Source organism: Suillus clintonianus, assembly GCF_016758775.1.
Source record: "Suillus clintonianus strain FC179 chromosome Unknown DEU56scaffold_9, whole genome shotgun sequence".
NCBI lineage: Eukaryota > Fungi > Basidiomycota > Agaricomycetes > Boletales > Suillaceae > Suillus > Suillus clintonianus.
The window spans coordinates 151,900-176,692 of record NW_024539233.1 but is presented as its reverse complement, the minus strand read 5'-3'; the positions used below and the strand labels follow the sequence as shown (position 1 = coordinate 176,692).

Genomic DNA, 24,793 nt, shown 5'->3' with positions numbered 1-24,793 from the left:
ACTACTTGCCATCAATCCCTCCTTGGCAGCCGGGTATTCCAGCAATCGTATGCGATCTGAGACTCGTAGACAGAATGATCACCCATTTAGAAAATGAGAGGGTCGTCCACACACTGACTCTATCGTGGCGAATTCAGTATCTCACCCTCAATCAAACAGGCGAGGAGAAGATAGAACTAGAACTCACCGAATGGAAGCCCGCGCCAATGATCATAAGGCAAGAGATGGCCCAAAGAAGAGTGCTGAGCACCTGAGACGACTATGAGAAAACAATCAGTGTTTCGAATGTGAGCAAACTGGTCACCTTGTTAAAGACTGCCCCAAGAGGACAAGACTTCCCTTTAAGCCAGGCACTAAGGTGTCCTCCCTGAGTGTGCACTCAGTAGGAGTTACCAGCAATGATATATGTCATGCCGCTATAGAGGAAGGCGTCACCCACGGCCTGTATGGGATGGCGGTAACAGTAAGCCAGTGCCCTGAGTATGAGGCAGCTACGCACCTTGTCATCACTGACCAGACACTACGAACTCTACGCCAAGCAGTACCTCTACCAACTGATGAACTTGTTGACCCATTGTACGATCCTTTTGGGTTTGATCGATTCAGCTTATCAAACCATGGAGGACCGTGCACTTACCTCCTGTCAGACAAACATAACTATGATGATTACATCATATACTTTGAGCAGATGGTGAACCCCGAGTTCGATGTAGTCTCCTGGTTGATAGAACTCAAGTTGTGGAACTATAAGGACCTAATACGTACCAAGTCCTCGTTTAGACCATCCTGGCATGGCCCGTCCATCAATCACTCGAGTAGCTCTGCAATAGACGATCCAGGTGATGATATGTCCTGGACTTCGATCAGTAACTTATATGATGAGAGTGATTGGGAAACAGTACCTCGGATACAAACTCATGACAAGACCATGCTGCAAGAGCGTGAAAACAAAGTAGAAGAAGACGCGAACTTCGCCGACGAAGGTGTCGTGACCACAATCACCACCCCCCACGTCGAAGACGCTGGCGTCCTCGATTCCCTCTATTGCGCGAGCTCCTCGCGTAAACAACACGAGCTTCCAGACCTAAGGTCGATTCATCATCAGTCCGCGAGGCCCAAATCGACATCACGAATCCTCCCGCGATCCATTGTGGTAGTCGTCATGATCAATAACAGACCCTGTCGCGCGTTATTGGACTCAGGCTCGCTAACGGACTTCATCTCTATGACAGTAGTTGATCAGCTGAAATTAAAGTACGAACTATTGGAAAAACCGATACCTCTGCAATTAGCCGTCTCCGGATCTCGTAGCGTGGTCAAAGCTACAACTGATGTTGAGCTTGTGTACCAAGACATCAAAGGCACCCGTACCTTTGATATCGTGAACCTCAAAGCTTACAATGTAATCCTCGATATGCCGTTTCTCTACCAGCATCAAGTTCTTCTGGGCTTTAATCCATCAGAAATCAAAATAAGAAGCATAGAACCCTTACCGATCAGAGGATCTCAGACCCAGGTTCTAGAGCTCAAAGGCTCGAGCCTTGGGTCTGATCAGATTGAGGCCTATAGGGCAGAACTCAAGCGCTATGCTCAAGACATATGTAAAGAGGCAGTAGAAACTCCCTTACCTCCCTTGCGTGCCATCAACCACATTATCCCATTACTGGAGGACTCGCAGGTATACTCTTGGCGACAGTCCAAGTGCCCAGAAGCGCTTCGTCCATTGTGGCGAGTGAAACGGGAGGACTACATACGAACCAACCGCTGGGAATTTTACAGCGGTTCGAACACAGTCCCAATGATCATGATGAAGAAGGCTACCAAGGACGGTACCCTTCGCCTTCGCACTGTACTAGATACCCGTCAGTGTAACAAAAACACATGCAAGCTAGCCTCACCACTCCCAGATATTGACACAATCTTGCACAATGTCGCTTCTCACCCCTTTAGGTCACTACTCGACGGTAAGGATGCGTACAAGCAGATTAGAGTAGTGCCCGAGGACGTACCTAAAACATTATTTGCTACACCTGACGGGAAGATGATTAGCCACGTCATGCAGATCGGGGATTGTAATGCAGGCGCTACTTACCAGTTGTTAATGAATCATATATTCGGACCACACCTGGGAGTGTTCATGGATGTCTACTTAGATGACATAGTCATCTACTCGGACACTGCCCAGAGCCATGTCCAGCATGTTAAAACCATGATAGACATCCTGCGAACGAATCAATTCTACTTGAGTGAACACAAACTCCAGTTTTTTATGCCAGAACTCACCATCCTTGGACATGTGATTGACGATGGCGGGATACGACTTGACCCTCACAAAATCGACAAAATCGTAAATTGCCACCTCGAAAGAACTGCTGATGCAGTTCATCGGATCGGTGGGGTATCTAGCAGCAGGATGTGATGGTGTCCGAGTCAACATGCAGCACTTATCAAAGGTTGCTGCACGAACGACAAGGTGGACCTGGGATCCTACTGATCAGTGGGCCTTTGACTTAGTTAAAGTGTGTGTAGAGACTCACTGTAACGTAAGACACAAGGCCATCGACATGGCGTCTGCTATAAGCGGGGTGAACCCAGTGAACTTAACTACCGACACTTCACTTACTGGTGCTAGTGGGGTCCTGTCCCAAGGCCAGGACATCCATAAGGCCACCGTGATTGCCTTCTGGTCAGGGAAGTTTGACTCAGCACAACAGAACTATCCTGTACACGAGCAAGAACTGTTAGCCATAGTCGAGTCCCTTAAGCAGTTCCGGCACTTACTGATTGGTTTCAAATTCCGTGTGTTCACAGACCATAAGGGTCTAGAATGGTTGACAACCCAGTCCAAACTATCGCCCATGCAGGCGCGCTGGCTAGAGGCTATCAGCAAATTCAACTTCGATATTACCTACGTACCAGGCGAGGAGAACACCTTGGCTGACGCGTTATCCAGGATCTACGCAAATGAGCCGGCTGGCACCGTTCGCGCTGTGAGTGAATATGTTAGCATTGGTAAGGAAGACGTGCCACGGACCTTACTGCTGAACTTCATGTTGGCCCCCGTATACACGGGGACCCCGCTGTTCCTTGGGGCGACAGAGGCCCGCATGTCGGCAAGAATAGCCATGCAGCGTGAAGGAGACGAGCCGCCTACAACTCTAGAATCCACGCGTCAGCCAGGGCGATCATACACGACACCAGTGAAACGATCACTTACCTCACAGGATGCACAGACTGGTGACAGAAAACTCACTAGTAAGAGTAGTGCATCAACTACCCTGGGTTCGGATAACTCCAATGAGAGAGCGTCAGGTAGTAGAAGAGAGAAACCACAGACCAAGTATGCGGCAAAAGCTCCTCGCCCGACCCCAGTCGCAACTACTGCGGCAGAACGAAAGGTGGATGGTGTCGCATCACCAGAATCCAGAGCGCTGGTGGGAGAGATGGGCTCATCTCACCCACCACCGACACCTCCCAGACCAAAGAAAGTGATCTTGAAATTGGGTAGGGACCCATCAAGATCTCTGGAGGGCGGGAGTCAGGAGGTGACAGAGAAACCTCAGAATCACTCACCCACAAAGTCCTATCCCCCAAGCACTGGTAATGGCGCCACTTCAGATAGTAATCCAGAGGGCGGACCAGAGGGCGGATCAAGTATCACCAAACTGGATGACACCAGCGACACAAGACAACCTAGAGAAAATATCAATGACAAAAGCAATCGCTCTATGACGTACTCATCTGCGAGCATTGATAAGAACAGCATCAAGGTTGCAGACGACTTACTGATCAACGATGAGCGAACAATAGCAGATGCAAACACAAACAAGGACCTACAAAGTCATGTGACGTTTGACATCACCATTGAACATCCCACACGCGTTGACTTCAATGAATCCATTGCTAATGATATTCTCACTGAGTCGTCCAATACACTAACAGACGTAATCGCTATGGGTGACCCCTCTGTCGACATCCATGAAAGAATAGTCGGCAGGTACCATGAGGATAGATTCTTCAAGCGAATTCTAGACCAGCCTCAAGTGTTCAAAAACTTTGAGCTAAGTAACGACCGTCTATTCCTTAAGCAGAACGAGCAACAAATACTCTGCATCCCAGACATTCGTATCGAGCAGCGACGACTACACGAAGTAATTATATCCCATGCTCACTCGATCTTAGCCCATCTGGGGCCACTAAAGACTCTCATTTATCTACGTGAGAACGTTTGGTGGAAGGAAATGGCTGCGGACGTCAAGGCATTCTGTGAGTCATGCCACACCTGCCAAACCTCCAAACCCACCAACCACCAGCCTTATGGCTTACTAGAACCATTAGAAGTCCCTATGCAACCCTGGGAGATGGTAGGAATCGATTTCGTCGGACCTCTCCCCGAGTCTAAAACTCTCAATGGTGTATTCGACATGATACTTGTCGCCATAGACCACCTGACGGCTATGGTCCACCTGGCCCCGATCAAGCAGACCTACCGTGCAAAAGACATCGCGGAGGTAATGTTCAACCTCATATACAATCTGCACGGTATGCCTTCCCGTATTGTTAGTGATCGTGACTCACTATTCACGAGTACGTTCTGGCAGAAATTCAACGAGCTGACGGGAACGGAACTTCGAATGTCTACCTCGTTCCATCCCCAAACCGACAGATTAACGGAACGAGCCAATCGCACACTAACGCAAATGCTCTGCCAGTGCATGTCGCCTAACCAACACAATTGGGCCATTAAACTCCCTGCAATTGAATTCACGATTAATTCAGCCAGCTCCACCACTAGGTGAATCCCCCCCTTCAAGTCTATCTATGGCCTAATGCCCCCTTCCATGATATGGAATACGAAGACCGAGTACCCGGGGGTAAAAGTCTTCATGCAACTCATGAAGGACGCAGCCATGTCAGCTCACAATGCTATCATAGCCTCACGCGTGAAGAGCATGACCCTCTCTAACCTCAACCGGAAAGAGGCACCTTTCGTCAAAGGTGACCTCGTGTACCTTTCCACGGAAAACCTCTCTCTCCCTAAGGGGAGGGCTCACAAACTCTCACCCAAGTTGATTGGTCCATTCCGGATCCTCGAGGATTATCATAATAACTCGTACCTCCTCGACCCACCATCCGAACTCAAACAGCGAGGTCTACACCCCGCGTTTCACGCACACTTACTTCGATTCCACGTGCCCAATGACAACCGACGATTCCCTGGGAGACAGCTCAGCCAAATATCTGATATTGGTTGTCTTGAGGAATGGTCTGTCTCTCATTTAACTGATCACAACGGACAAGGTACTGACTCTCTCTTTGAGGTTGAATATTCAACCGGGGATCGAGTCTGGCTTCCTTACCACGAAGTGTCGAGACTCAAGGCCTTAGTACAGTACCTGGAGGCATTGGGCGTCCCCGGTATCAAGCATCTTCCTAAGAAGATTCCCTCTACCCGCCCTAGTATTGCCATTGCCACGGTCGACTCATTTGACAGGGCTCGATCCGTGGTTCGTGATGTTGTCGATCGAATGCTAGAAAATTTAACTAGTGATCACTCCTATATTGACAGCAACCCGATTCATTTAAATACGATGAAGTCCTACGGTATACGTCGTCCAACTCCTCCCATGCCTCCCGTCTCCTCTCCCTCTCCCGCCGACCCCACAAGTCCACTTGACGTGATGAGCGTCGATGGCCCTGACTATGGTGTGGAGGCTGGTGAGGTTCCTAACCAGCCCACCCATAACCAAAACTCTGCACGCACCCGGGGTGGTCGTAGCAGACATTGTCGAGGAGGTCGTGGTGGTCATGACAACCACACCCCTCGTCGCGAGTCCAACACTGATGCTATGCACGCATTTTCGTGCTTCTTTCGTGCTGAAGCCCTAGCGAGTAAGCCTCCTTGCAGACTTTACCTCCCCTCGCGTCTCTCTAACCCATCCCTTCTACGTCATGCAGAAGAGCTGGCAATTAGAAAGGACGCATATGCGTTTGACGCTCTTGTCAAGGCTGATTGCAAGACAGAACTCGCCAGTATTTGCCTACGCAGACGACACATGACCCTCAATAACAGAGGTCCCAATCGTCTCCCTCAGCACACCCACTTTCAGCCTCCCTCAATGACCCGGAATGCTTCAGCTCCACGCGTCTCCCTCTCAGCACCTCCTTTACCCCGTTCAACACAAATGGGAGCTCAACCATCCCCCGAGGTACAAGCCGCTACTCTCACTCCCACTGCCCAGACCGTTACTCCCCCTCCTGTACTTGACATGGGACGCGATGTTAGTGACATCATCGCCGAATCCGAACGTATGGATCTTGAGGCTGAAGCATGTCGTCACGGCATCACTACGGAGGAGCTGTTTGGTAAAGTGGTCGCAGTTAGTCTCCTAGTGATTAATGTTCTTACCCTTCTCATCCTTTCAGCAGCGATGAACACTATGAACATCCAGCACGCATCTCAAGGCTAAGTTCTCCCTACCTAAAATCAGAGCAGGCCCCTTACAGGGACCTGGAGGGCGTATGTAGCGTTCACCAAAAGCCTTTGTTACCACTAGCGTGACAAGGCATCATCTAGCCATTTCATTCTTTATCCTTCCTCCTTGTTCTACTCATATAGTCCCTACAGTATATAAATGAGCTCTTCTAGTTACTGTAGGGCAGGTGATCCTTCCTTCCCATCCCCGAATAAAAGTCTTAGTTCGGCCAGTTCTCTTTGACCGATTCCCTAAGTCTCCCCGAAGTCAACTCCATCTCGTGTGAACGTTCTCTGAAACACCACACATCATTTCCTTGATGGTCTTGTGACCTTGTCTGGGCTTCGTGACATTGACAAGATCAGAACTGTAGATCACATATAGGATCATCAATAATGGATCCCCCTGTCTTATGCTGTTAGTAACTGGAAACCATTCCGATGTGTGTACCCATTAAAGTGAAGTTGTGTTTGGCGGTTCGTTAGTACTTGTTCGGTGAATTGGACAATGTTACCTGAAATGTGTTGCATTCTCATGTTGTGGAGCAGCCACTTTGTTACCGCATTAGGGAACACACCTTCTATGTCAAGGAATAATACGGAGGCAACATAATGGGATCTCCAGGCATCTTTGATGGTCTCTTCTAGAAGGTGTAGTGAGTCTGTCGTGGATCTTCTGGGGTGTTCCCCCAAATGTGTATTGGGTAGTAGTTGATGGCACTCCAAAAGAAACATTAACTGTTCCGCGATTACAGTGGTCAACAATTTGCCGGTGGTGTTCAACGATGCTATAGGATGGTAGACCTTCGGTACTGAGTAGTTTGGTTCGCCTGGTTTGTGCAAAACTACCATGGTAAAGCACCTCTATGATTGATGATACGTCTGGTGCGAAACCACTGCATGAAAGAGATGAAGTAAGTAAGGTACCAGGATACTTGCACATTCTTTAAACACTATATTACATATCCCATCGGGTCCCAGCACTTTATAACCGCTTAAGTTGGCGATCACTCTGCAAATTGGAGACGAGGTAATGGGTTGTTGTTGTTTGACCTCATCTGGATAGAGTATGTCTGGCGCCACTGAATCAGTAACGGGCGGTGGCGGAAGAACAACTTAGCTATGATTAGACTCTTCTCCTGGTTGGTAGTAGCCTCAGTTGGTGCGCCATCTGGTCCCAGTGAGGTGAGAGTGGGAATGTGCGTTTTGCTGCCATCTCGCGGTTCCAATGATATATATCAATGTACTGTCCATAAGCCATTGCCCTCAATATCCCTGAGCTAATCTTCACAATGTTGCTTCTTTGTCAATGTGATGTCCTCCGCGTACTGAGTCCGCACTATCTTCAGATCACTGTGACAAGGGTGTTGGGGTAGGCCGCACATTCAATATGCTTGCTTGCTAAGTTCTTTGACCTGGTTGCGAAGGTTGGTTAGCCAGTGTGTCCACTACCTCTTAGAGTGTGGACATTGTTGTGATATGGGTACATAGGCGTCCATGGTTTCTGTTATGGCTTGGGTGAGATGGCGGGCCACTGCTTGAAACTTGTCAGCAGATGCAAGAGGAATAGCAGGGGAAGTAGAGATGTGTTCGCTCTCTGAACACCTCCCAATCAACTTCCCACCAGTTACTTCTTGGTTCTGCATCAATCTATAGTACTTCTAGTTCGAGTGTCAGTAGCACAGGGACATGGTCTGTTTTGGGCCCTCATAACTCTGGGGTGGTCTCACAGGATATGACGGCATTGAGGATCCTTTCAGTCCCAAAAATATTGTTGGGGTGGGTCCAATTACCGGTGCTGGTCGATTGGAGTGTTGGGATGCCGCAGGGTAGGAGTTGTAGGAGGCTGTGATCAGCAATGAGGTCTATTAGAGGCTGTGTGGCAGTATAGTTGTATAGATAGCAGTTGCGGATGTCCTCCCAGGCTGGGTGATGGCGGTTAAAGTCTCCTGACCATATCATATGGTCGTTGTCAGTGTTCATGATGATGGTGGTGTGATTCTCTAGAAAGGTGCTAAGGGCAGTTAGTGTGTCTTGTGAGTTACAGTCATTATGAATGTTGACAATGGTACATCACCCATAGGGACCTGAAAGTTGAAGTATTACTACATCTGAAGATGGGAATGCAATTTGTTTCCATGTGTTAGTATCCAGTGAGGCACTGACTAGCATTACTGCTCAAGTACATTGTTGCGGATGGGTATAGTGCTGGGTCGGGTACAGTACATGCCAGTGGTGGTTGGCGCTGGTGTTGTGAAGAAAATTAATGTGGGGCTCTTGGATTGTGATAAGGTCCCAATCTGCAGCATTAGGTGACTTAAGGAGTGAGGCTTGGGCAGTCGGAGAGGTGTTGAGATTTTGTTGCCATATACGAAGGCTGACAGTGTGATCGGATGCATTGTCAGACATTGGCATGGTTAGGGGTAGGTCCAGCAGGGGTAGAGATGAGTGTGTATGGGTTCGAGGGGCAGGGGGTGGTTGGGAGCGATGTTGGTGTTGATGTTGGCGTGTATTGCGAGGTACATGGGTTGATGGGGGTGGAGGTGGTAGAGGAGGTAGAGGAGGGAATATGAGGTTGCTGTGGCTGTCCAGACTTGGGTCTTGATGGGTTCTGGCTCTGGGATGAAAATGGGAATGTTAGAGTGGTTTGCCGATGTGGGTACAACAAACAGACTTGGAGGAATCTGCTCTGATGTGAGGGCGATATGTTCGACCTCTAGGGGAAGCTGAGTCAGGCAGAAGTCGGGCGACTAAGTGCGCTTGAGGCATGGGAACGTGCTAGGTAAGCGGAGGGTGCAGAGGCGCGGGAAGGTCACACTTGCAGAGCACAAATGCGGAATGGTGTCTAAGATCGTATATGACGCGAGGAATGGATATCAAGTGAATGTATTATGGGTATAGACTGATAAGGGAAAGAGAGTATGACTCCTGGCTAAAGGTAGGTGCTCCCTAAGACATAGCACAAACTGCGGAACTCTACTAAGGTGATTGCATAAGTCAGGAACCTTCTCTCAGAAAGCCCAGTAGATATAGAGGGTAGCTAGCGAAGAGCGAGCGAAAAGTGTCCTAAAGCGGCCAAGGAGCGCGGAAGTGCGGGAACATGGGAACACGGCTGAGGAATGTCACAGATGTATGTAAGGAGACAGTGGCTGTCAGAAAACCAATATATGTATGTAATACACACCTATGGACCGAATAGACAGTGGATGGATGGACCTAATGAAAGCTGATGGAAGCGCAGGAAAGCGCGCGCTGAGCGCGAGCGTGGGAAGTGCGCGGAAGGTGCGGAAGGCATGGGAAGGTTGCACCTACCTGTGGATAGGGATGAGGTCGATGTAGAAATCAGGGGATACAAGCCTGTAGAGATAGAGATATCACTCTCTACACCAAGTTGCTGTGTTGTTTGTGCGTTGTGAGCGTGCATGAGGAAGCAAGAATTCAATGGGATGGGGAGTTCTAGGTGGCCTAGGTGGATGAATGGTGTGGATCCATGCAGATTCCATCAGGAAATATGGCATCCAATTTTCTGGATCCAACATTTCACATCTGTGTATGAATTCGGGACATTTCTGACTCCAGCTTGTGTGTGGTTGATACTTCTGCAGTTGACACATCTGGTAGTGCAGTATGCATTGCAGTGGGTACAGTGCTGTTCTGCGCATGTACTGCATGTGTCCATTGAGGCTGTACAGCTGCAGGAGATGTGGCCATATCCTTGGCATTTGGTGCATTGAATGGGCTCCTTCTTGTCCTTTCAGATTGCTTTACACTCGTTAGCGATGCAGAAGCTGTCCCTTAGAATATTGTTTGCTGTGTTTATTTCCACTACTTGAAGGAGAGCGAATGCTTTGCTTTGACCTGGTGACCGATGAGTGGTGGGCTTTATCCATCTGATGGTGAATAGGGAGTTCATTGGTAATTCATTGTCCTTCTCTATCTGGTGGATGAACTCTTCTCCTTTGATCTGTGTCTGGATAGGTAAGTATTCAAGCACTAGAGAGTACATAAATGTTCTGAATGATATCACTTCGTTGAATTGGCCTTCCAGCAAGGATCTTACTTCTGGTCCCCTTAACCATGCAGCTAGGCTTTCCATCTCTAGTTCCACTATGATCCCTCCACCGCGAAGTGTAGTGATGGATTTGATCCCGCCTGGAGGCGTTGATTTGTCATGGATGTTGAATAGGACATCTTTCAGTTTTCTGTGGTGGTGGTGCCAGGTGGGAATAGGCTGTCTCCGGGTTTCGGGTCTAATAATATCTGATATGCATGAATAGCCGCTCTGCCTAACACTTGGTCTGCCTTGGTTGGAAGGTTCGAGGCTATGATCGAGCTATAGAATGATTGAGATGGAATCTGTGTGGGAGGGTTTGGCATTGTCAACATCTGCGTGGACAAGTGGTTGATGTGATCTTGAGTTGCATCTAATGATGGTGATAAGATTTTCATAGTGTTTTGGCAGTCTTCTACTGATGAGAATAGGACATCTGCAGCTTCCTCTATCTGTTTGGCTGCTATTAAGGCACTTTCTTCCTTCTCTTCATGCTCTTATTTGAGGGATTAGTGGAACTTTTCTGACTGTGTGAGTGTGGAGGATAGAAGAGTTTCTGAGATGGTGTGTATATTGGCAACTTGAGGGGCGATAGCGGCGATTACATGGTCGATGATTCTGTTGGATAGGTTCTCTGTGAGATGTTTGGCAGTGGTTTCTGTGATTTCATATGGCACATTTTGTTTCAATAGGAAGGCTACAGCCCAGATGGCTGTGTTGACTGGGAGTGGAATGGTTGTTGACATTAGGGTGATGTGAAATAGAATGGTGGAGAGGTGGGCCGACGAATAGGGTTGTCCTTCCTGGCAGAGTAATTTGGTTGATGAAAATTTTGCTGCCTACTCTGCGTCCATGACACTACTCTGCATTCCCTCTATTTCTTTCACTGTGGTTGTGTTTCTGATAGTTCTACGTGTGTTGGGGCCATTAGGCGGTATTAGAGATGGGGCTTTGGTGGGGCCTGCTCCAGCTCCAGTGCTGAATCTCCTGGGAGGCATTTTCAGTATTGAATATTAGGAAGCACTTATATAGGGTATGTTTTCTGGTCGATTCAGTGTGTTTCTGATAGGTCTTGAGTTGGGTGTCAACACCACTGAGCGGCATTAGCACTGTTAAGCGTGTTGAGCTTGAGGGGTGTTTGTGGTCCTATCTCAGGGTGCCACTTAGTATCTGACTAAGAAGCTTCTCCCATGTGCATCTTGTCCGCATACCAGCACTCTACTTGGCATATCCTCCTATGTCCTGTCCTGTCTGTCTGGCTCCATTGGTGCGTATTCTCACTGTTATTACCATCACTGACCACATCTAGGGTCTCTTACATATAGTCTTGCATACATATCCACATTTGTGCAGCCTATCTGCTTCCTTTACGCTTCTGCATCCTGAGAGTGCACGTAGCTACATACATATCTAGAGGACTAAGCACAATTTGGACTTACTTACTTTTTACTTACTTGGACTCTGTATCTGTTTTCTGCTGATTTTGTGTGCATAGCACTAATATCATCAGCACATTTGTCTATCATCTTTCTAGTCTCACTAAGACTTGTCTATCATCTCCTGAAGGACCCATATTGTTAGCCATCACCAATTCCTTATCTTGTACACCCGTCGCATATACATGGTGCATCTTTGCGCGCCTTCGCATACCTTCGGCTCTTCGCCAATCCTTGATTCCTCTCATATTTAGAGAGATTTGCCTCGATAGCATCCCCTAAGGGACAATTCTACTAGCTCACCTCTCAAGATATCTATACTTGTGACTCCTATTAAAAGAATGTCCCTGATAGATCAGTGAGCTGTTGCCTTGTCTGTCGATATCCACTTGTAAATATCTTGTGGCTATGGTGAGATGCTACTCGGGCACTTTTAAATAGTGAGGGGCAAAGACTCGATGTTGGCATTAGAAGCACTGATTACATTTCCTGGGTAGACAAAATGCAAGTCTGAACAGTTATACTCATATTGGAGGTATAGGCATCAATCACTGAGGTCATGTATTACTTCTTGGAAATAAACTTGTTTCATAGAGCAGAGATCTTGCATGGTCCATGCAAAAGGTTATGTACTGATGCATGAGGTGCTCATAAGGAGCGCAAACTGGAGATATAGAGGTGGTTGGTTACTGGACAGACACAGAAATGGGAGCTCACATTGCAGATTGTGAATTTGGAGTTGAGCATGGTGTAGAGGGACAAGAGAAAAATATAATGTAAGCTTAGCGACTTGTTCAGCTATGTTACCACAGATTGAAATGTCACAGCTTGGACTATACTCACTCATTGGGTGTCATCCTTCAGATTTAAACTAGACAATGTTTAGTAAATTCTAATATGGGTATTGGTAATTTGTCCATAGATATAATAGATATAAAGATCTCATTAATGTTTTTCCTATTAATCTATATAGTATATTCAATATTTTGTAAGTGTGGTATGTAGTCTATCTGGTGTGCAACAGTTCCACAAGGCAGACATCGTCAAAGCCCACAGTTACAGTGTTTTCTGAGTAAGGAAAAAAATTCAAGGCAACAGTGCAGTCCTTGGTGTTGCACTTGCAACACATCAGATCCCCTATAATACTGGCTCTGCATAATAAAACATTCTTGTCACTTCTTATAGGGAAGGGCTAGCATAATAATTTTATAAGGCATATAATACTGCTGCACTGCTGCAGTTGTGGCAGTGCACCAGACAGCAATAAAGCTCTGAGGCGCAAATTCATTGGAACCACAGAAAGGATCAGGGTGGTGGATTGGGCGAGTATTTGAGCTAGTGGCCTTGAGTCCCTAGACAGGGAGCTAGAATTACAATTGTATTGTGGGAAGTTATGTTAATTCCATTGTGGGTGTATCCAGCTCAGAACAAACAAAGAGAGGACACTATGCAACTGGTATAAGTATTCAATAAATGAAGTGGGACCAAATTCACACTTGGTTCAGTTTAGTCGATTTCATAGCAACATTATGGAAGGTGGCAGTGGACTGATATTAATATTTATGGTGGAGCTTGAAACTTAGAACAACCAAATCTGGGTTTGAATCATTTATTAAACTGTTAGCATCATTTACTCTACAATACTATATGGATCACTACATCATTATAGGACTGGTGGGGCTATTCCTGGGGAGAGCGCCTCCATGAGGTCTTTCCTCGGGTGTTTTGAATATTTCCTGTGATCTGAGGTCCATGTCACTACGTCCTTATAGGACCGGTGGGGCCATTCCTGGGGAGACCGCCTCCATGAGGTCTTTCCTTGGTTTTTCATTGGGGGACTTGTTTGTGTTCTGTTATCTGAGGTTCAGTTCATCGCATCTTTATAGGACTGGTGGGGCAAGTCCTGGGGAGAGCGTATCCAGGAAGTCTCTAGAGAGCCTTGGGTGTTCTTCCATGATGATTTGATGCCCAATTCATTTTGTACTTGTAGGACCATAGAGGACTTGAACACATTCAATCAGCTATAGGCAAATGTTCAGTAGAACTATGCTAGTACCAATGGATTCCATACTACACCACTTGACCAGAGGTTTATATCATGTTCTTAATTCCTGCAAGGTCACCAATGAGACCATGTAGAACACCCAGGTAAATGTTGCTCATGTCAATTGAAACAACACCATTATATGATTTTGATGTGATCAATAACAAGACTTTAGCTGCCTATGATTTATTTCTTGTTCACTCATTCGCAGTTGAAAAATATCTGTTTGACATCCTGGCCGCTGTATATATTTTACCATATTTAAAGATTCATTGTCAGTGATACCGTGAGAAATCACTCAGACATTCAGAGTGTCTTATGAAAGGTTTCATGACCGTCAAAAATTGTCCATGGTACGTCCATTTCTTGATAGGAGAATTGAAATTAAAGAAGGGGATGTGGATAAATCCTCTTGAGCAATAGATATCTTGTAGGTTTGCAATAAAACAAGCTGAGAATTATATGGTTTACAAATCCAGTGGTAGTCCATGTAGCAGATCTAGAGTAATTGTAAACAGGGTAGAAATTCTAGCTATAACTAGCAGAAATCTGTGCAAGATCTGTCTCCAAAGGTTGAAGAAATCAAAAGTTGACACACCTTGGATTTACAAATATAAGCCAACAATTGTTGCCAGTAAAATTTTCACTAAGTTCTAAGGTTATGCCCTAGAGTAACCTCATCAATCTCAGCACCCTGTTTGGCTAAGGTTCAACTGCCCATAGAATCAGTGGTTAACACATCTGCCCAGTTGAATTTCAACAATGGAGTCACCTCACTAGATGTGGATGGCGAAATGCTCATCTGGCCCAAGGCGTCATGGATTGAATCATAACATCCCCAGGTGTGTGTTGAGCAAGGATAAAATATTTGAATAATCTTACACACCTGCGACCCAGATCCTGATGGCATGGCAGGCTCTGTGGCCTTGCCTTTGCCCTTGTCCCAGCTGGAAATTCAAGTGGGGGGCTGCTTGGAGCCAGTATCTTTAGGAACAGGCTGCATCCAACATACTGATGAGAAGGTGGGACTATGACAGCAATGGACTCACCTTTAGCATTTTGACCTTCTTGGTTTTCCTCACTTCAACAGGTGCTGGAGACTGCTCAATCAATTAGTGACATACTGGGTATCCTGATGAGAAACATATGGCCGGACACTTGAATGATGATCCAGGAATAGGCACATTGAGAGGTGTGGGTGTAGGCAGAGCAGCCTCAGCTACGGTATTGCAACCATCCAAAGAACACCCAGGAGCATCGCCAACTAACTGTTCATGAGGCTCAAGAATGTTTTGCCACTTGTCTAGGAACAGAGCTTTGAAAACTTACTTGGTATGCCATGAATCTTAAGAGCCTTGTTGCCAAGCCTCGCAAACTTGTTCTTTGGGTAGTCCTTGAGGTAACTACTGTCAGTATTCCAATGGTTGACAGTACCGGTAGAGCACGCATGGCTTGCGAGATGGTAATAGGCATATCCTTTTGGACATCAAGACCGAGCAGGATTTGCTCCCACAATTGCCACCTCTCATTGAACTGCTTGAGTGTGTGGTCAATAAGAAGATTTGTTTAACTGTGGTGTCCATTCCAGTAGTATCAGTAGATGTTTTTAGCAGAACAGGTTTGTACAATTTACTTACACTTGTGTGACTCAATGACAACGAGGCAGGAGTATATGAAACATCCACATGAACACACAATCAAGTCTTATATTAATTGTAATATCTGCATGACTGGAAGTTGAAGCTTTGAAGCTTGAAGATCACTGTTGAAATCATGCAGCGTAAATGCGAAATTGATTTTGAAAGTTGGTATTACATAAAAGTTACTACTAGAACTTTAGGAGGTTTCAGAATTGTCTCAGAACCCTCTACACTTGACTTACTAGGCCGCCATCAATGGCATCTACCTTGACTTCTTGCTACTTGCAGGGTGCACTTCCACAATTGATTACCTCCCGCTCTGAATTAGCTGTTCTGCTCCTTGTTATCTATGGACTTTGCTAAGCTTGTTCATGTTCTCAACTACATCACATCACAATGTGGATTGCCTGTGGAGGAAGTGTTGCAAGAGTGGCTGGAGAGTCATGGAACCACTGACCCTTATAGTTGGAAACAACTGGATGAGTTACATTGCATTATAGTTGGTTTGACCACCATGTGTGGTAAGATTCATTCTAGAGCTTCTGTTGAATCACTGAGATTGTTACAGGCAGATACAACAGGCAGAGGAAAACTTCACTTGGAAAACTTCACCTATCCTACTAGGCAATTGCAGCTGCATCCTCCAACACCCTCATGCCTGATGAGAAACACAACATGCTCACATGAAGCAAAAGTATCCATGATCTCACTCTTTGTGAGCTAAGTGTACTTGCATACACTCTCAAAGACAACTTGATTACCCGCTCCTAGCACTGAAATATCCCATTCTTGTGGACACCGTCAGTTCCTTAATTGTCAAGATCCCATGAGCCATATCTCAGCTTTCTCGTCATTGGCAACTCCCTGTGTCATTATCACATGAGCTATCTCTTGGTTCTTTTCATCATCAGAAACTCCATGTCTTTATTGAGATGACCCCCCACCCTTCTGGAGGCTGATTGCTACATGGCAGTAGGAGGATGCAAGTCAGGAATCTCTCCCACAGATTCTACCCACAAGTCAATCTGATGGCAGTGAGTTGATTCCAGAGATAGCCTGGCTCAGTCAGCTTTTGATGACTACAAATGGTGCTGAAACAAACAACATATCTCTGCAGCATAATAGAATATGGCTATAGATGGCCAAAAGTGAAGCCCTTTATCAGCCCAGGTCAGATTAGATATAAATCTTATGTACATGCCTTACCTCTTGTAACTCTTTATGCCTCATTGAGTTGTTAAGTGAGTTCGTACAAATTGTTTATATGTATAAATTGCCATATTACAATTGCCATATTACATAGTAGGTACTCTCATTACAAGTGTGTGTATTTAGCACCAGAAAGCCATCATGTCCTCCTCGCACATGCCTGATCTATGAGTTCCCTGCAAGTGTGTACATCACTAAGACCTAGAGACTACAGTTGTAGCTGTTTGTTTGCAGAGGATTGAGCATTATTAGACGAACTACCTGCTATTATTCTTTTCATGGTCTCTATACCTATAGATCGACTACCTCTATTTTTCTGTCCAATCACTTACTTTCCTGACCTCACTAGGAATTCAATTGTCTAGGTCGAGTTATCCCTTACCTTTGCGTTCTGGCTTGTCTGTTTACATTTGTTTATCATACATCCTCCATATCTGAGAGTCCAGCGCTCCCTGCCTCTTTGGCAACTTGACTCTAGTTCTAGTCCTCATTGGTCACTTAGTAGCCTCTAGAAGCGGCCCATCAAGTTTCCATTGCAACATAAATGAAACCTGCAGTAGGTTCAGCACCATCAGTAAAATTAAAGTAGTGATCCAAGGAGTCTGTAGCCAGTGATCATTGAAGATTTAGCAGGCTGTAATGCTCACTACCAGTGGCAGTGGCATCTATCAGAGTCATTGCAGCTGCCCACTAGTGGCCCATGGCATAGATGGCATATATGGCAAGATGTGAAATTTGCTTATCTTAAGCTTTGAACGTAGGCTTGTGGGACAACACTTTTACTTCAAAGATATGGAAATTCACTATGAGGTGTTTCATTAAGTCATGGTGGCCCAATAGGAAGTAACATTACCTCATCAACAAACAAATAAACATATTTTTTTCATGGACTCTCCAAGTCCAAGTCAGTATGACCATCCCATGGTGATTGTCCAGTCCCAAGAACTCTGTGCCATCATGATAGTAGCAATTTTTGTCATAGTAGGTAAGACCTATGTTTTAAAGATGGAGCACTTCATCTCCTCACAACATACCAATAACACATCTCTGGAGTTCAAAGGCACAAACCTCAATGCCACTTTTGGCCTTACCAACCCTGTAGATGAGTGGGGCATAGGCACCTGAATAGGTGAGCCACACCATCAGGACAGACCCCTATGGTGATGGTCTACTGTTGGGCATACTGTTCAGGTGAATCAAGGGTGGATCTTGACCTGGTGGAACATTATCAGCCTTTTTCAATGTAATTTGATGTAGCCGGCATATGTCAATCATAAAGGTGACAGTGCCCATCACCAAGGCAGTCTTTCCAATGCTGACCTCGTTAGCTATGAGCATGCCCGGAACCCCATCGGAATCATTGTATTTCAACCACATCTTCTTGGTAACATATCAAGAGTCCAGAGTAATCAAATGTAGCATTGATATACCTCTGTCTGTTCGTTGTTCAATCATGTAAGGTAGCAGTTATACATCAAATGCACCCTGTTACCATAATTGTGGCGAAGGCATCAACCATCTTGGATAGTCATTGTCACAGGTTTTAGTCTGTCAAAACTCCTCTTGTATGGTAAAGACATATCATGAGACATGTGAGTATTGCCACACATAGTACCGTCGTTGACACCCCTGGTGTTTGAAGACTGTTTTTGGCAATCCTCGGCAGACAATGACTTGTCTTGCACCTCTAGGTTATTAAGGTATAGGGTAAGGACTCCTTGTCCATGTTTTCAATGAGTCTCGAGCGACTACTAGCCATTACGAGGGTCATAACAGAAGATGTCAGGTCTGGCCCTGATTGGGGGTCAGTATGTGTGGCAGGAAGTAGTACTACCTGGTACACAGCCAGGCCAGTCGAGTGATGCTTTGACTGCATTGACAACTTCTCTAGCATACCAGTGTGTTTCCTTCTTCTGACTCCTTGTATTCATGTGGTCAATTACTTCAATCTCTACTTGCAAATAGTCAGATAATTTAAGAGGGTTAGCTCGCTTCAAAACTGTAGTAGTGTCGGATTGGCAGATAGCACTTTCTAAGTCTTCTGGTGACATCATGGTGTTCAGGGAAATATGAGGGGCACAGGTGCTGCACAGTGTCCCATTCTGTTATCTGTTGTCAGCTGCCCATGATATCTTGATAAACTGTGTACTAGTGATAGGATATACTAGAGGAGTCAGTTGAGGGTAATGCCACGGTCATAGCCGAGGAAAAGTAAAAATTCCAGTCGACTAAATAGACACAGAAAAGAACCATACTTTTAGTTTTTAAAGTTGCAGATCATTCTATTCTCTCAAGGTCACTACGGGACCAGCAGTGTGAGTGCTAAATTGGTGAAGAAGGGCTGCCATGGTGGGGCAGGTCTGAGTGGTTGCAGTCTTCACCAGTGCCTTCACACTTCAAGTACCCGCTGATGGCTCCCAAGGTTATTCCAGCAGCAGTCTGACATTGCTTGCATTCTCTGCAGCAGCAATAAGTGTCAATCTTTATTATCCTCCTGAACAGTTGACCTATTTAATCAAAAGGCCCCTGAACTCAGTCCAGCAACACTTCATTTGATTAGTGCGGACCAGGGCCCACAGAATTTGATATAGTAATATTGAATGCCATGAAGATAATCCACAGACCAGTGCACATGTCACACATGTGATAGTGTCTTTGATGCTAATACCAGACCTTCTATATGGCACTGTATCAGACAGCAGTTTATACACAGTATGGCTGCATCTCAAATTTGTGAGAATGTACTGACACAGTTTGACAGGCTCAATCACAACCATTGGCAGGCAGCTCCTTGTGGGTGACACTACCCTCCGTATCGCTTCCCACTATGTTTGTGGGAAGAGCATGTCATGCTAACTAAGCCCTTTGCAGTCGTCTGGAACGAACCTCCCACCTGTACAGGTACATGCATGTCTTGAGAGGCAAATGCCCAGCACACTTTGGGAGATATGGCAAGATCCTCGTGGACACATACCACGGCTGCAATGTGGAGGCTGGAATTTTGACCCACCTCTTCAGGGCATTCAGACCTAAGTTTTTGTTTGAACACTTTACCTACTGCTTTCAGTGTGGTTTGCCACAATGTCGAAACAGAAACGCAGAGGAACAGGCATATCACATTGGATTTTCATACAAGAAGGGGGAGAAGTGCCGCTTCAGTGGCTTCATCTTCCGGTCTTGAACACATGGTATACAGATGGCTTCTGGAGTCATGCCAAAAACCTTCAATTGATGCTGCAGGTGAGTTTGGCATTATTCTATCTGCCTGTACCACATGTTGAGGTCCAAACATCCGGTTATACTGACACAAGACGCATCCAAAAATATTTGATCATTGTCACATCCTGTACCTGAACCTTCTCATCTGGTCCAGTCCCTCGGGTCCGGTCTAGAATTTCTTTCCCCTGAGTCCCCATTTGTATGCACTTCTTTCTACCCCTATATGCCCAGATCCTTCTGACAGTTAATATCCAGTTTACATTCTGATCCTTCCGTTAGTCTATTCATTTCCGGTTCATTTAACTTGTTCCCTTTGTTCCATTCAATATCTGGTAGCGAGCAGGGGTGAGTAGGCCGGGAAAACTGACCATTGTTGTGGTATAAGTTCAAGGGCCTCCTGACTATACTTTTATCTACCATGGATCTCCATGTGGCTTCTTGTGTCCAAAACCAGGACACTGTCCAAAACATTTCATGCTGTACCAACTTCAATTCTTCATTCCAGTGGTCATGATGTGCTTTAGCTTTCAACCAATTCACACAATAAACTTGAAATGAAGAAAATAAGTTAATTACCTTGAACAAACATCAAATAAACTCACACTTATTCATCCACTGGTTCATTGACTGTTCTCTTCGTTGTTGATCCTCCAAAACCAAGTCAGTCTATTGGAACCCTGACTATGCCTGTTTTCCTCTGTAACTTCTTTGCTCAATACAAGGTCCTGAGCCTTTAGGGGTTGACCAATGCATCACATTGTATGTTCTTCCTACATGATTACTTGATGTCATCCACTGATTTTCCATGGACCAGATCCATCATTTGCCATCAAGGAAATGATACCACAGTGAAGCTCAAATGTTCCCACTCCAAGATTGACACCACCCCAATTCTGAAGGGTCACCCTCCTCGCCCATGTTTGAGTTTACACTTACATTTGCATGCATGCTGCCAAACTATTCCAGATATCCTTATAAAAGGTGATGCTGCAGCACAGCAAGCACCCGCATATTCTGTACTACTGATTGTGACTTTATCGCCCAATAGTCACTCTCCAGATCCTGCCAAGCCGTCCTCATCCCCCACACTTGATTGATCCTCCTCCAGCATGTGATGAAGGTAGATTGATTCTGAGGGAGATGTTATGGTCAATAACTTGCGGGTGATGAATGACAACATGGCATTGCTTTCCAGGATGCCACTGATGGTGCCTGGGCTGAACTTGTCAAACTGCAAGCTCGGCACACAGCCACTGCCGACCTGAATGAATGCACTGACTGACCAGATCGCTGCTCAAGATGCCGACATCCATGCAATGCACAATCTATACTGCAACATTGTTCCCTCAACTTGTATTTTCACTGTTACGACAACAGTCGTAGTTAGCCATGTTACTGTAACATTTACTGTATTTAAGGTGCACATGGGTTCTACGAAGAAGAATTTGACTTTGGTTCTCTCTAGAATCGTCGCAGAGCATCAACATCATTGGTTCCAATATTGGTAATCATCAAGATGCTGTCAACAGAGAACAAATGTACCCAGAAAAGACCCACCATGTATAATGATATGCATATACTGTGAGAAACCATGATCTTTACTCTACATTAAGTTTTGCTGCGATGCACACCAGCCTCAGAATCGGGCATCATAGTCTCCAAGACCTGTGAGGGTATAGACACAGGCACTGGCAGTGGAATAGGCACACGGCTAGAGTCATCGGGATCATCTTCTGTGATGCCGAAGTACTTATTCATACCTAGAGGACGTAGTATGTCTGTTCCGGGATCACGGAACAGTTCAGCGAATGAATAATTGATGGGATCGATCTGGGAAGAAGCTAGAATAGAAAGCGCAATCTCACACCCTTGACACCATGCTGATGGAAGGTCGCAGCGACCACAAATGATGTCACCCCTCCACATTCGCCGATTAATGTGGTCAATGTCTTTGATGTGCTTGCCAAGACTGAGACGCTGGTGGCCAGGATCAAGTTCAGGGTGTCGTTTGAACACACTGTCAATGTCCTTTGCTGCACCAAGACGATCAATGGCCTGGGAATACATACACCCGGAATTGTGTCCACCAATCATGCGCGACCGACCAAACATGAGTTCAAGTTGATCGTCTCCGCAATCACCGAGGAAGAATGATGTGTTCCGATCAAGAACTTGCTGCTTCGCGATGTTCAAAATGATGTTCTTGATGGCTGTCTGAGTGTTGTAGTAAAGCTGGAATGGCATAAATGAACGGTGATGAACACGGAAGATGGTGAATGTGAGGTGGGAATAGCAACTGAGATGATGGACTTGTTCGGATAGCAAGAGCTTGGTGTTAATAAACGGCATCAGGATGGATTCGATGACGTGACTGAGAAGTGTGATCGACATCAGGTCCGCACGTGTTTCGACATTGGATGAGAATGAATCAGTAAGAAGGGCGTGTTGTGACTTTGAGAAGTCAACTATGGCCTGCATACGCTCAATTTCGCGGGGTACATCTTGCGGGTCGTCAGGGTGGAGGAGTTTGATGACACTTGTTTCATTGTACACAGGCAACCAAACGAGGTAACACGCCAACATCATTGAATTAATGATGCGCCCGTTATTGAGGATGATTCCTGCAGGGGGACGGATCAGAGTACAGAAACCTATCGGTAGAATTAGCACGGATCAATAGATAAATGAGAACAGATCAAATAAATAAATAACACTCATGTTTGAAGATATGCTTGAAGTCAAAATCGAGTGTAACCTCGGCATCACCTGTCATGGTGTTCAAGCCAGGCATGTTCCCAAGGATACCATATAGCTCTGAGTATTGGGACAGAGGGTTCTTCAAGAAAAGTCGGTGCCCTGCTGCATGCCGGGTAGCGTCTCCGTCGGTCGCAAAGGACCACACTGGTCCAACAGCTGAAGCTGCTCCTGTAGCATTCCACCGCCCAATTGCACGAGCAAGCAAACCCTCCATGTCACTAGCGTCTTCGGTCTTGCAGGTAGGTGCTGCTAAGATAGGGTAGAGTTCGTCCTCTCTGAAGCATGCGACACCTATGACGGTAAGCTCCTTCCCAAGATGAACTTCACCGTCTTGGATTTTCTGTGTGATGGTGATGGCGGAGTCATAAGTGTGGAGGACGGGGTCAACAACATGTGAATGTTTCCAGCAAAGGCCGGCAATCTTGTTGTATTTGCTGAGGTGAACCACCATCTCTTCCAGCACAATTTCATCAACCATTAGACTTACACCACGCAGGGTTGTGATGTCAGTACGAGAGCTTAGAACCACTGAATGGATATTCGCGTCAAGTTTATCATCACGGATAGGCACGATGGTGGGGGTGAGTGTTGTGAAGGTGGATCTGGTGCGAAGAGTGCGGATGGAGGGGAGACCGAGGCCTTGGTTAAGTGCGAAGAGGAGCTGACGACCACCAATATGCAAAACCAATGTTGCTATGTCCAAGTCATTGGCTCTGTAGCCTCATGGACGATATACGCCCTCACACGCATCCTCAAGCTTGTTAACTATCTCCCGGATGCTGGCGCCATTGCGTAACACGACATTGACAACCTGGTGAAGGCGGGGGATGTCTTTCTCCAATATAGCCATGAGAAGACGATGATAATCATCAAGTTGGGTGAGGGAGGTCATATGTTTCCGTGAATCATTGAGTCCCTACATATAGCTAGTTAGAACATGTAGAAGTACATAAAAAAACTCACCTGCAGCTTCAGCTGCCTCGTTTGATTGGCATAGCATTTGGCGAGGTCTTGCATGTGCGCAAGGCCCAGAAAGCGGTAATTAGTGTGGGACTTGGGGTTTTGTGCAGTGTCTGCGAGGTGATTGATGTGCTGAGAGATGTCAGCACACTCATCACACAGCACATCCTCGAGAAGAGATGTAAGCTTGCAGCACTTGGAACGAACTCGGGGTTTGCTGGGATTGGTGAGGTCAACGAGGAAAGGGACTGAGTCTACACCCTCATGGTAATGTTCCCAAGGGAATACCATGACAAATGGGCGAAGGTCTTGAGGCCAGACTACAACAAGTCCAGCGCAAGTACACTGAGGAGGAGGAGAGGGTAATGCGCTAAAATTTTGATTGATTGATCATATGTGTGATAAGATGGAACCGAAATGAAAGATACCTTGTGGGATTTGATGTAGTAAACGAACAACGTGTTGATGGAACATCAAACATGTTGTTGTCCTTCTCAGGCGCACTCGGCTTCTTTTGAGCCGCCCTCTGCTGGCATTTCTTACCCCCCCCCCCCCCCCCCCCCCCCCCCCGATGATTACTGAGGGATGCGAATTGCCTGGGTATCCACAGATCGATACCAGAGTGTATGCCAGTCTGGCACCACTCTGCGCAGTCCGGACATAAAAGTTCCCACCACTTGGAGGAATTGATCCGGACTTGAAGCTTGTCCTTGAGAAATAGCCGATAGAGCGCACCGGGGGTATTTAATGAAATTAGGTCTTCTTCGTCATATTCTGATTCTGGGTCCGAACAGGGTGATTTCGGGTTGTCCGACCAAATGGAGGCAGAGTCATCAGGGGTTCTGGCTAATTCGTAAGGATGTGGTAGATCTTCCAGTGCCACTGCCGATTCTAGGAAGGCGTCCAAGGGGTGCAAAGGCCCAGATGAATCAATCAAGTCGATAGAAGTGTGATATGAGTCGGAACACGTGCTGTCCAAGTCTGACTCAGAGCTGCTATCAT

At 46.2% G+C, this 24,793-nt stretch overlaps 4 protein-coding genes across 4 annotated transcripts; 1 reads left to right on the top strand and 3 right to left on the bottom strand.

The window, feature by feature from the left end:
* Positions 1-5,111: 5,111 nt before the first annotated feature.
* DEU56DRAFT_689539 (uncharacterized protein) lies at positions 5,112-5,432 on the top strand (the record flags this gene model as incomplete). Its single annotated transcript, XM_041347094.1, has 1 exon — positions 5,112-5,432. A coding segment is annotated over one exon (321 nt), but the record flags the coding sequence as incomplete, so codon positions are not given.
* Positions 5,433-8,653: 3,221 nt separating this feature from the next.
* Positions 8,654-9,244, bottom strand: DEU56DRAFT_908432 (uncharacterized protein; the record flags this gene model as incomplete). The annotated part of the gene is made up of 2 exons (XM_041357006.1): positions 8,654-9,092; positions 9,150-9,244. 2 exons carry the CDS (start codon positions 9,242-9,244, stop codon positions 8,654-8,656), a joined length of 534 nt encoding a protein of 177 aa, XP_041212874.1.
* Positions 9,245-14,207: 4,963 nt separating this feature from the next.
* On the bottom strand, positions 14,208-15,899 carry DEU56DRAFT_752461 (uncharacterized protein; the record flags this gene model as incomplete). The annotated part of the gene is made up of 7 exons (XM_041349643.1): positions 14,208-14,247; positions 14,605-14,672; positions 14,893-14,943; positions 15,056-15,106; positions 15,131-15,309; positions 15,336-15,457; positions 15,889-15,899. 7 exons carry the CDS (start codon positions 15,897-15,899, stop codon positions 14,208-14,210), a joined length of 522 nt encoding a protein of 173 aa, XP_041212873.1.
* Positions 15,900-21,682: 5,783 nt separating this feature from the next.
* Positions 21,683-24,082, bottom strand: DEU56DRAFT_908430 (uncharacterized protein; the record flags this gene model as incomplete). The annotated part of the gene is made up of 4 exons (XM_041357005.1): positions 21,683-22,725; positions 22,787-23,524; positions 23,576-23,747; positions 23,795-24,082. 4 exons carry the CDS (start codon positions 24,080-24,082, stop codon positions 21,683-21,685), a joined length of 2,241 nt encoding a protein of 746 aa, XP_041212872.1.
* Between the last annotated feature and the right edge of the window lie 711 nt (positions 24,083-24,793).